Source organism: Dermacentor silvarum, chromosome 1 (genome assembly GCF_013339745.2).
Source record: "Dermacentor silvarum isolate Dsil-2018 chromosome 1, BIME_Dsil_1.4, whole genome shotgun sequence".
In the NCBI taxonomy this organism is placed as follows: domain Eukaryota; kingdom Metazoa; phylum Arthropoda; class Arachnida; order Ixodida; family Ixodidae; genus Dermacentor; species Dermacentor silvarum.
In genome coordinates this window covers 118,612,272-118,624,409 of record NC_051154.1, presented here as the reverse complement: position 1 = coordinate 118,624,409, position 12,138 = coordinate 118,612,272, and the positions used below count along the sequence as shown (strand labels likewise).

The following is a 12,138-nucleotide window of genomic DNA, read 5'->3' as shown; positions in this document are numbered from 1 at the left end:
GTGCGCTCCGTCCGCAAGCGACGGTGAGCGCCCGCGGGAGAAGGTGGCAGCGTGTGCTCCCCACACTGCATACTGCTTGCAGTGCTATCTATCTGGATGCATAACATGCAAGACATGCCTGGATGGCAAGCACTCCGCAAAGTGGCCTTTACCGAATGCTATTTATTTCTTAGCCAATCTCCCATAGTGGGTGTGCACTTCTGTGCACATAGTTGTTGTGAAGAATCGGATCAAATCACCATGTCTTCACGAAAGCACAGAGCTTAGCTGTGCTTGGCCGGATGCTGTGGTGCATTGGTCAAAATCAACCAAGCAGAAAACCGTCAATATTTGTTAATGCCCAATGAAAATGCTGTCGGACCTCATTTTAATGAAACGGATATAACGAAATGATGGATATAATGAAGTAAATGAAATTCTTCAAATTTCCGTAAAGGTCCATTCATTTAAAACCTCACTTTAACAAAGTAAAATTGCTCGACGATAAATGTAATGAGCTAGATTTGATCAAAAGCAAAAGATGGGCGAGTTGGTATAGAAGCATGGCTAATCGGGGAGCGCGAACTACTGGGACACAAGCTAAGGAACGAGAAAGACTGGACTAGATTTGTCTCCGAAACCAAAAAAATACTCGACCCTTGCACACTGAATATATGGCTTACCACTTGGTTTAACACACTGCGCTTGGCGAATTTAAAGACCAGGGAATCCACTTCTGTTTCTCACTGCTGTGTGCTGTGCAGGCTGGTGCTGCTAGGCGTGGCCTCCGAGATTGCATCAGTGCCTGTGCAATCTCTGAGGCCAAGATTTACCAAGAGGGCCAGACATGAGCAATTCATAATTTGATTTGACATTTTTCCACATGTGAATGGCTGAATTCCTGGCACCTCTTCAAAATGTTGCCTCCTATATCCTGTTAAAGGGACATTAAAGAGAAATGGGAAGTTCAGCTGGAATAGGGACCTTCAGGAATGCATGCAGTTTTTGTTGGGTGCAAAAATATGAGTTATTAGCGGAGAAATTCATAAACAAAGACCAAATATCTCTTCTTCAATTTCTCTCACCCCAGATTTGGCACTGAAGCAGTGTCTTCGCAGATTTCATTGCTCTCAGCAAATCAGAATGCACCATGAGACGTCACCGTTTGCTTAAACGGCCGAGGTGCTGGCTGCCTCATGGCTGCATGGCCGCTGCGTTTGCGTTCGCCGCGACAGATACTGTTGCTGCCGCTGAACCTTGCAATGAAGAGCTCGCCAGGGAAGCAGGACTGCATTTCAGTGATATTCAGTGAAACGGAACGCGAAATGATCCTCCGTGCTCGAGCGGTCGGTGTTCCCGCGCGTGATGGCGGTGAGCCGCCGGCCGCGCCGGCGGAAAGCAGAGCTTCGTTTTCGTCGACGGAAGGCGTGTATCCGGTCCGCCAGGCGACGAAGTTCGCGACAGAACAAGCGTAGAAAGTTGCGCACGTACTCGGTATGGTTATTTCGTGGCTTTATTTAATGACATTGAGCACTCACCGAGCCGCCAGTTTGCTGCTGCAGGGCACCGGTAGGGGGTTTGATGAAGGCCGCATTGAGGGAACAGCTGCTCGAGAAAGGACAGGCCTCTGGGGCACGCCAAGATACTTTTTTGTAGGATTATACACATAATCCGAGGGCGAGAAATGCAGAGTTCACACCATTGGTTTCTCTGGCTCATTTGCTATTTTATCATCGGCAGAGCACTGAGCCATTGCGAATGCCGGGAAGCCGGGACTCACCGCAAGGCACCACATGAAAGGACAAAATCGAGTCAACACTGCCGCTGCCTCTGAGCAAGCCCATGACTTTCCCCATCCGAAGGGAGAAGATTCTAGTATTGCCTGGCCTACGACATTCTATCGACCAAAAAAGTTTACAGACCAGGGGATCTGACAAAAAGCTGAATATCTCCGCAGCCTCAAAACGCAGCCTGGTATTCCCATTTCCAGCCTCTACTGGTATATGCAAACAACATTGTGATGTATGGTTGTACTGGCTGCTCTTAAAGGCTGCTCGGATATTTAGCGTTTTCTGAAATCCTGTTGTTAATAAACTTTTCTGTTCGATAGTACATCAGTATGAGAGCACATTCAGTTTTAATTGTAATGTTTTCTCTGCCATCGCAAGAAAAACAGAGAAAATGAGTGAATTCGAGCGCCATGGTGGGCTCATAATAGATGAGATAAAATTGACGGAAAATTTTGCCATTGAAAGAGGCTCGGGCAAAATTGACGGATTTGTTGACTTGGGCCCTTTTACTCCTGAGACTTCAAAAATTGTTGCATGTGACCACGGTATGGTGGTTATGTTCCAACCACTCTCTGGATCATGGCACCAGATTCTTGGCGTATTTGTATCCAGGGGCAATGTGAAAACACTGTTGCTTTCAAAGGTAATTGTTGAAGCCACTCTGCTTGCTGAGAATGCTGGCCTCGGAGTGGGCTACGTGACTCTGACGGTGCATCCTGGAATCGTGCTATTGGGCGCCAATTTAGTATTTCAGGAACTGCAACTTCCATTAAGCCATCAGCTGTACACCCAGCTGCGGATGACAAGCACCTCTTTTTTCTTGCCGACTTTCTGCACCTTGTGAAATGCATCCGAAATGGCTTTATAAAGGCAGGCATAAGACCCCTCACGGCCATGTGGATGTGAAACCGAATAAAATAGCTCGTGAAATAGACAAGTGCGCTACAACCTCAAGGTGATGCCCAAAATCACAAACTTGCATGTAAACCTCAACAACTTAAAAAAAATGAAGGTAAATTTTGCCTTCCACCTTTTTAGCGAAGTCCTACGTGGCCTCTTTTTCAACAAACACCAAATTGGACAAGTGTGTTCTTACAGTGAACAGACAGAAAAGTTCGTTTACCTAATACACAAATTGATCCTCGTCATGATATCAAGAGCGCCATCCGATGTTCTTAAGCCAGACTCGAAAAGAAGCCCAGATGTTAAAGGACACCTTGGAATATGTGAACAGATGGGAAGCATGCACTGGGTCATTGAAAGAAGGTTTTATCTTGTCTGGCACAACACAGAGGCTACGTGTCAGCTTGGAGGCAATGTTGGAGCTTTTGACGTCCTTCACAAAGCAGGTTGGCTTCAAGTACATCCTAACCTCTCGCCCGAGTCAAGACCCGCTTGAGAAATTGTTTGGCATAATTCGGCAGTTCTCTGGGTGCATCAATCATCCAACATTAGCTCAATTTTTAACTACTGTGAGCTGCCTCAGTTCAGGGGATAAACTTGTGTCATTGGTTTGAGCCAACGAGGTGGCAAGTCATGTCGGAAATCTGATAGATGCCGGCAAACTGGAAGAGGCCACCAGTTTGCTTGAGAGACATCTACAGAGCTCAATGATATTTATCCTGAGGATACTAGTGATTCAAGGCTAGTTTATTATATTGCCGGTTGCGTTACAAGGCGCAGAATTCTAACAACAAAATGCCGTGAGTGCTTCAAGTTGCTCCTCACATCAGCTGAGGAAGCAGACAAGGGCCTTTGATCCTTCACATCATTCGGTAATCGGTGCGAGCTGTTGTAACCTTCAAGGGAACTCTTCTATTTTGTTAGAGCTTTGGAGGATACTTTTACCATGTGGTTCAGTTGGAATAAGCTACAGAAGGAAAGCCAGATATTCTCCATCACCTTCGAAGCACTGCTCTAATTGGATGTGGCTCTCGCAAGCAACATATTGAAATATTTTATTATGACAAGGCTTTATTTCTACACAAAGTCGTTGAACAAGGAGTGAACATCAGCCAGAGAAAAGAAGGAGCACTTGAAACTTCGAAGGACCACATGAAAGGAACCTCGTAGACCCACGTCAAGAGACGGCCCATTGAGACACCTTATCACTTTAAACGCTCGAATAATAAACAAACTTATAACCAGTTTTCACCGAGTTCCACTATCTATTTTCAGCGTAAATTAGTATCACTTAACCTTTCTTACAACACTCTTGTTGGCAGTTACAAGTTATAAACTTCTGCAAAGAAATAATATTTTTGCCAGATTAAGACTAGGTACATTGAAAGATAACTTTGGTTTATTTTTATACTTGGCGTAAAGAGCTGGGGTAGCTGCGCGGTTAGCGTCGAACCATCGCAGCGCAGGCCCCGCCAACGCTCTACTTGGCGCTTAGGAATCAAAGAAAACCCGTTTAGATGATAAATCGCTTGTTGTTTTATGCATGATAGCACGATAACTTGCCTGATTGCATTAGAAAGGGCAGAAAAGTAAGCAACAGCTTACGCTACTACCGTTAAATGTATGTGAACACCACAGTGAGCTGACGTGAAAGCCAATGCTAGCGCCACCTACGGCACGCATCACACGAGCGCGCACAGGCGGCGGGGTGGCTGCAGCCACCACTGTGGCAACGCTAGGCCTACCTGCTTTGACGTTCACTACCAAGCTTCTTGCTGCTCAGTGCCGTGTTTTTTATTGAAAGAATTCGCTGCTATCATCAATGGCGCTGACTCCACTTTTGTAATCCTCGCCAGTGGCTTCGAAGCTTGGAAAGCATGACGCGTAGTATAATGCCCGCTCCCGAAAGTCAGCTTCGCCTCAAAACAGCGTTACACGCTGAAGCGTACCATGAGTGGGAAGGGGCAATTGTCACGGGACACAGTGTGTATTCCTGAATTATACACGTGTGCACCCGCTGTCTCCTATCACAGTACGAACACCGATACACCTAATAAGTGTACTGGCAGGACTTAAGAGCTATTTTGGATGTGCCTGTGGCGATTTGAGCCCTTGTGGGAAGTACAAGGCATATGTGAATTTTTTTTCAGACGTTTTTCAGAATTTTTTTTTCACAAATGCCCCATCGGAGTCACCCGACACTGGATTATATACTTCAGCAGAGATGGCAGCCCTTGTCTCTGAAGAAAAAAAAGCACACTTCACCAGAAAGTGGCAGACGGTCGCCCTAGATCTTCAGCCTTACAGCTTTGTAGAAAACCGAGTATTCAAAGCACTCGTGAAAACAGCTCTACAGGGCTGCAGTCTGCCATCTCGAACAAAATTGTCATGTGTGCTCGTCTGCGCCTGTACGACGACACAAAAGCAAAGGTACGATATGAGCTGCGAAAGGCACTTGAAGATCGAACAAGCACTCTTGCTTTTACGACCAAAAGTTGGGCATCGTGTGTCAACGAGGGCTTGTTAAGCCTCGCGTGTCATTTTCTTACAGTGGTTCGAGATGAAAAAGTTGACTTTAAACACTACACTTGCCGGAGAGTCACATGGCTGTGAACATTGCCACCTCATTGGAGCAGCCATTGCAACTGGGAGATACCAACCGACTGTGTGAAGTACATCGCGACAGACAACAGGCGCAATATCCGAGTGGCTGCCAGGAGGCTCCAGCGAGCCTGTTTTGTGCACACACTGCAGCTTGCAATCAGCGATGCTGATGTTGTGTACTCCGGCGATCAACAAACTCTGCAAGATGGCGAAAGCAATTGTGGGACACTAAATGCATTGCCCTCTTAAGGCTCCTTGAACTCGGAGTCCATCACACTTGAGTTAACCACTTCAGACACTAGTATAGATGCCTTTAAATCTGCAAAGTGGAGAGACACGGTGGAGTTTGTGGAGGTATTAAAGCCCTTATTTCACTCAGTTGTGATGTTAAAGGGACACTAAAGAGAAACCGGAAGTTGGGCTTAAATGGTAGATTATCCTTTCACGATCACAGCCATACCATTCTTACTGCAAACAGATGTTTAATAAGCGAGAAAATAGCGAAAAACTGAAGAATAGGTGCTGACGCCCCTTCGAAATTCCCGCACTACGTGATGTGACGTCGGAGATTACAAACGCAGGCCGGTCGCGATTAGTCGAGAGCGATTTATCGCTGTTAATAAAATGCAAAATGAAATACGCCTTAAACGTACATAAACAGCATTTTCCAACTTTTTAAACCGTTTCAAGCGAGGAAGTACAAGTTTAGCACAAAATTAAATAAATAAGAAAAAATGGCATGGCGAAACATGCGGCCGTGATAGTTTCGTAGTTTCGTTTTTGGTCAATGCATCGTCGCGCGCGCTTCTTCCGCTCTACGGTGTTTGGTTGCGTGTTGCGTGGCTCGAAAAACGTTGACTTCGCGGGAAACAGCCAGAAAATGCCTCGTGTGTGTAGTGTTGAGGGCTGTATAAATGGCCCAAGGCGCTTGATCAGGGGCAGCGGCAGTGTTGACTCGATTGTGTCGTTTCATGTGGCGTCGCTCGGAGAGCCCCGGCTCCCCGGCGTTCGCAATGGCTCAGTGCTCTGCCGATGATAAAACGGCAAAAGAGCCGGAGAAACCGATGGTGTGCTCTCTGCATTTCTCGCCCTCGGATTATGTGTATAATCTGCCCTCGGAAAGTATCTTGGCGTGCCCCAGATGCCAGTCCTTTCTCGAGCAGCTGTTCCCTCAATGCGGACCTTCATCAAACTCCCTACCGGTGGCCCTGCAGCAGCAAACTGGCGGCTCGGTGAGTGCTGAATGTCATTAAATAAAGCCACGAAATAACCATACCGAGTACGTGCACAACTTTCTACGCTTGTTCTGTCGGGAACATCGTCGCCTGGCGGACCGGACGCTTCGCCTCCCATCGACGAAAACGAAGCTCTGCATTCCGCCGGCGCGGCCGGCGGCTCACCGCCATCGCACGCGGAAACACCTACCGCTCGAGCACAGAGGATCATTTCGCGCTCCGTTTCACTGAATATCGCTGAAATGCAGTCCTGATTTCCTGGCGAGCGCTTCGTTGCAAGGTTCAGTGGCAGCTACGGTATCCATCGCGGCGAACGCAAACGCAGCGACCATGCATGCAGCCATGATTCATCCAGCCCAGCGCCTCGGCCGTTTACGCAAGCGGTGACGTATCATGGCGCATTCTGATTCGCTGAGAGCAATGCAATCTGTGACGACACTGCTTCAGCGCCAAATCTGGGGTGAGAGAAATTGAGGAAGAGATATTTGGTCTTTGTTTACGAATTTCTCCGCTAATAACTCATATTTTTGCACCCAACAAAAACTGCATGCATTCCTGAAGGTCCCTCTTTTATTCCAGCTCAACTTCCTGTTTCTCTTTAGTGTCCCTTTAAGGGCTGAAAGGTATCCCTCATTGTCATGTCAAATTACAATTATTTTTGGAATGCTGCATTGCCTCGAAGGTTGCAAAGGCAACTCGGGGTTTGTTAGCAATCTCATAAAATGTACCAAGACTCGCATTGGGGAGCACGACTTTGATGTAGTGGCCAGCCTGGCCATGTTTCTTGATCCGCGCTTTAAGGCCGCAGGTAATCTAGCTTCTAGTCTGATGTGCCTGAAACACCTTGTGACAAGGAAGCTCCAGGCAGCTGATGTGGAACCATAGTGGGGACTCTGCCGTGCCAGAGTTGACTTCGTGTCCACTGGTGGCATCCAGGGTATGAAGCGCTTTTTGTTGTTGTGTTATTACATTGTACTGTAGGGCGCCACGGGTGGCCCCTAGTTGTGTATATATTTCCGTTACTAATCGATTAAAGGGATCTTCGTTGGCTACTGTCGTCGTGCTTGCTTGCGCTGGCTGCCGCTCCACATGGCCAGTCAGAGATGCAACAGATGGTGGGTAAAGACGAGTGGACTCGAATAAGCTGCAAGATGAGCCTCCTTCAGCCACCGGAATTCCTGCCAGTGCTGGGAAAGCCAGCGATTCCGTGAAAGCAGTGGTGCAAGCTATTTGAAAATTATCTGCGGGCCTTGGGGAACAACGTGCGCCCTGCTGCTCACCGCAAAGCACTTTTGCTGCACTGTTTGGGCGTGGAAGGTCAGCGCATTTTTTACGCATTACCGGAAGAACAGGATGAATTTCACATCGCTTTGCAAAGCTCGAAGATTACTTTGTCACAACAACTAATGTCGTTGAGCAGCAGCGGATCCGCCGCATGCTCATCTGCCGGGGGAATCGGTGGATTCATTTCTCACAGATTTTCGTGAGCTTTCTGTTACATGCGACTTCGGTACGCAGTTGGAAGACTTAATTCAGGACCAGCTTGTGGAAAAGACTGGCCACCGCCAGCTACGGGAGCGACTACTGCTAGAAGGTTCCGCTCTGACTTTGCAATGTGCCTTGACGTTGCCAGAACCATGGAAGCAATGGAAGAATATTCCCTGCAACTTATCCCATGTACGGAGGTTCACGTAGTGGACCGCCATGCATCATCATCCATGCGACAGGAGTGCTCTGCGTTCTCTAGAGCTGTGCTACACCAGCCACCAACCACCTCAAGAATTTCTTTGTGCTGCGACTCCCCGAGGCACATGGCCAGTTCTTCAATGTGCAGAGCCAGAAGGACATGCAACAAGTGTGGTAAGTTGGGCCATTTCGAACACATGTGCAGAAGCCTAGAAGAGCCCAGGCAATCACTAGCCATTTGATAGGTCCCCGACGAAGAGGGCATTCAAGTCATGACAGTGTTTCACCTTGGCCGACAGCATACAACAGGGCTGTCAAGAGCAGAAAGTGCAGATCAAGCATTGCCAGCAAGAAGCAAACCACCAGCAACCCTGCGACGATCAGCACGAGAGAGAAGGCAACCATTTGCAGATTATGAAATGTGATTTGTCATTTTCAAAGTAGTTAAATCAGCCGTCATCGTGGCTCATTTTTTTAGTGGGGAGGATGTTGTAGTGTTATTACATTGTACTGGAGGGGGCCACGGGTGGCCCCTAGTTGTGTATATATTTCCGCTACTAATAGATTAAAGGGATCTTCATTCAGCTATTCTTGTCGTGCTTGCTTGCGCTGGCTGTTGCTACGCATGGCCAGTCGGAGATGCACTTTGTTGATGTTGATCATCTGTTGATGAACAAGAAGACACAGTTGGCATTTGCCCCTGAGAGGGAAGTTACAGACTAAGCGGGAAAGCCTCTTCTGGACAGGGGCAAGGATCGTTGCGAGCGGTGGCAGCCCATTGGCCGCTTCAAGTACCCACATTTAAGCACACTCACCCAGAAGTACTTGGCCATTCGTGCCACCTCAGTTCCAAGTGAAAGGGTCTTTTCTACTGGCGGAAGTGTTGTCACAGCACTTACAGTGTGTTGTGAGAGCACTTACTTTCTCAACATGTTGAGCAGATAATTTGTAATGAGTACATTACCTGTAATGGGTGTCTCTTTAACCTGCTACAGCCTAGCAAAATGCAGTTTGATTAATTTATTTAAAAGGGTAGTAAAAGCTGTTGTTACCTCTTATATTCAACGTTTAATATTACACATGTATTCAATATTCAATGACAGCGTTTTGCATTATTCATATTTGATTTGTATTAGAAAATTGCAATATTCGCACACCCCTAGCCACTGGGTAGGTGCCCAGACAGACGAGCAGGTCAAAAGGCAAGAAGTGAAGTCGAGTACATAAAAAGCAAAAAGTACATGAAAAGCAGCCGAGTGTGGAGAAAGAAGTGAACAGAATGGGATCAGAGTGTGCATTGACTGAGGAGCATTGAGCTATAGAAAATGAAGGTGTTCGTAACAGAAAATTAGAAGTGTGCTACACAAGTGAAAAAATTCCGGCAGAGCCCATCTCGCGATGACTGTCAGTGGTAATGCACGAGCATTGAATAAATATAGGCGACACCGTATTGCCACTGTCGAAACGATTTATGTATGAGGCGGTGTACTGCAGCATGGGCCCCTCTTTCGCGCTTCCCTAAGACCACTTGGTACCATCTAGTGCCGCCACTAACCTGTGCATGGCCTGTGAACGCTGAGGAACGTGTCGTACAGCAACCGGGCTTTTCTCTCTCGCTTCTGGACACGCTACAGTATCTAGTGGCGCATGATCTCTGATACAAGAAGCAAAGCATACCAGTGCCTGCAAATGCTGAGAATTGTTCCCTCGCTTACTGCACACTCAGTGGCACATACTTAGTGACACAAGTTGGCGAAAGGTTCATTGGAGGCTGCACATACCCAGTGCTTCCGTGGCAGAGCTCACTAAAGCATTGACCTGAAAGGCGTCCATTGAAAAGCGGCACATGCCTCGTGAACTCACAGCCTGCAAATGCATCGGGTTAGTGTCCTTGAGGAACCCTTGACATGGGCTTTGGGGACTTGCACTGGTGGCTGTAGTGCTGGATAGTGTGATGATACCAGCAAATAGGTGAGCTTCGAGCACTGTGTGTGCGGTGAGCGCTCGGGGAAGACAAACAGCGGCTAGAACATGAGGAGTGGTCACGCTGATCATGAGAGCACGTCTGTATGGGGTCGATAGAAATGATCAGCTATTTGATCCGGGACTAAAAACAGCTATTTGATCCGGGACTAAAAATTGCAGCACAGAAGTGAGACAGTATATTTTTTCTGCATTTTTTTGCTTTGTGTTTGTGAGTCGATTTTGTAATGTTTTGTTTGTGTTATCGCGTTTAACAATAAATTGAATTAACCTTTTTTTTATTTACAGTGTTCGTTATTTTCAGTACGAAAATGTCACATTCTTCAATAGTCAAAATGTTACGCAATAGCATAAAATAGCTTTGCTTAGATGAGATGCTGAAATAAAGGTGTGAGGCGAAAAAAGCAATAGTCAGTTCCAATGTATAGAGTGATTTTGCTATGTTATATAAAAAAAAAAAAGTTTATTGAAGACAAGTGGTTGGGACACCCCTGTTACTGTCCTATGTATGCACTAGGACATAAGCACTTCTGTGTTCTATCAGTGGCACATATTTAGTAACATGGTGCAATTATAGTGGTTTGTTCAAATAGTGTAAATGTCATATTTGCAGTTCCACTCCTAAGATGCCGGAAAAGCCTTCCTGCCGCTGCAATCTTCATGCCTTTATGAGCCCTACCAGAATTGGTGCGCTTGGTGACCGCTCTCGCCACGCAAAGTTTGCTGCCGCACTCCGAAAGGTACGTGAAGCTTAAATTATAACATTAGGATTTGCTTTTACACTGTTATCACAGTTGTGGCTTTTGCTTTTTATACCCTGCCATTATCACTGTTCGCCTAATATTTCATTAATGACTATCTGTTTTATTTTCAGGTCATTAATAAGGACAGTGTGTGCCTCTGCGTTGGCAGTGACATTATGCTTCCCCTGATGGCCTCCATGCTTGGAGCAAAAGAGGTATGTGAAAATATTTATGAAACCTCAATACCGTATTTACACATTCACTGCTGCAGCACTTTTTGTAGCCTCGATTCCTGTGCGCGGTGACCCACCGGTTGGTCACTAGTCGTATTCCTCTAGTGAATCATGGCCCACTAGTTAGTTGCCAGAGAGTTGTGCTCCTTTGAAGATTCCTCAAGGTACAGAGATTTGGCACCAGGACGCGTCAGGCTAGAAGGAACAAGAAATTTTTCTTTTCATTGATTTGTAGGAAAGATAAAGATGCCGCTTACACACTGCAAGAAAACCCTGCACAGTCGCACAAGGGAAATAATTGCCATGACCAACCCATGACCCACGCCGCAGTGAATGTGTTGAAGTAAGAAAATAAATGTACCTGATTGTAATATGCAGCCGATTTATAAAAGAAAAATAAAGCATGCCCCTATGTTCGCAATCAGAAAAAATTAGACATGCAGAATTAACTTCACAGAAGGGCAACTTTTTTTTTTCATGAGCTTTCATAATGAAAGTACGTCATCGCCATTTGCACTTTATTTGCCACAGACCAAGCACACAAGGTGGTATTCTCGGGCAATGACATTTAGAGATACTAGTATCACTTTTGCGAGATTTTACATGACTGCATCGCACTTGTTGAAATATGTGGCTGGGAGTGTACCTGGCAATCTGCGCAGATAGCATCCTTAGCACAATGCCAGAAACGCTCGTGGCCATATCCCCTTGAGGCGCGAATTAAGAAAAACTGCCAAGAAAATTGTAATTCTTTTCAAAAAAAACTTTATTAAACTCCCAGAAAATACAAAATGTTTCCTACAATTGTTTTTTTTTTTTTTTTTTTTTTATACAAAAAACTTTCGTTGCGTGCACGATTGTTCACATCGTGCCTCAATGACAACCTTTCAGCTTTTGTCTAGGAGTAAGGCTTTACGGTTAGAAACTGCTTGTTTCAGGTAATTTTTTTGTGCAAATAAAACATTTTTTTGAAACAGTTGAG

General features: G+C 46.1%; 1 protein-coding gene across 1 annotated transcript in view; it reads left to right on the top strand.

Annotated features, from left to right (window-relative positions):
- The window catches only part of LOC119435907 (protein arginine N-methyltransferase 7), a 111,464-nt gene that overhangs the window by 56,132 nt on the left and 43,194 nt on the right, over positions 1 to 12,138 (top strand). Inside the window, exons 9-10 of the mRNA XM_037702603.2 lie at positions 10,794 to 10,920; positions 11,055 to 11,138. Coding sequence (XP_037558531.1) covers positions 10,794 to 10,920; positions 11,055 to 11,138 — 211 coding nt within the window. The remainder of the gene's footprint in view (positions 1 to 10,793; positions 10,921 to 11,054; positions 11,139 to 12,138) is intronic.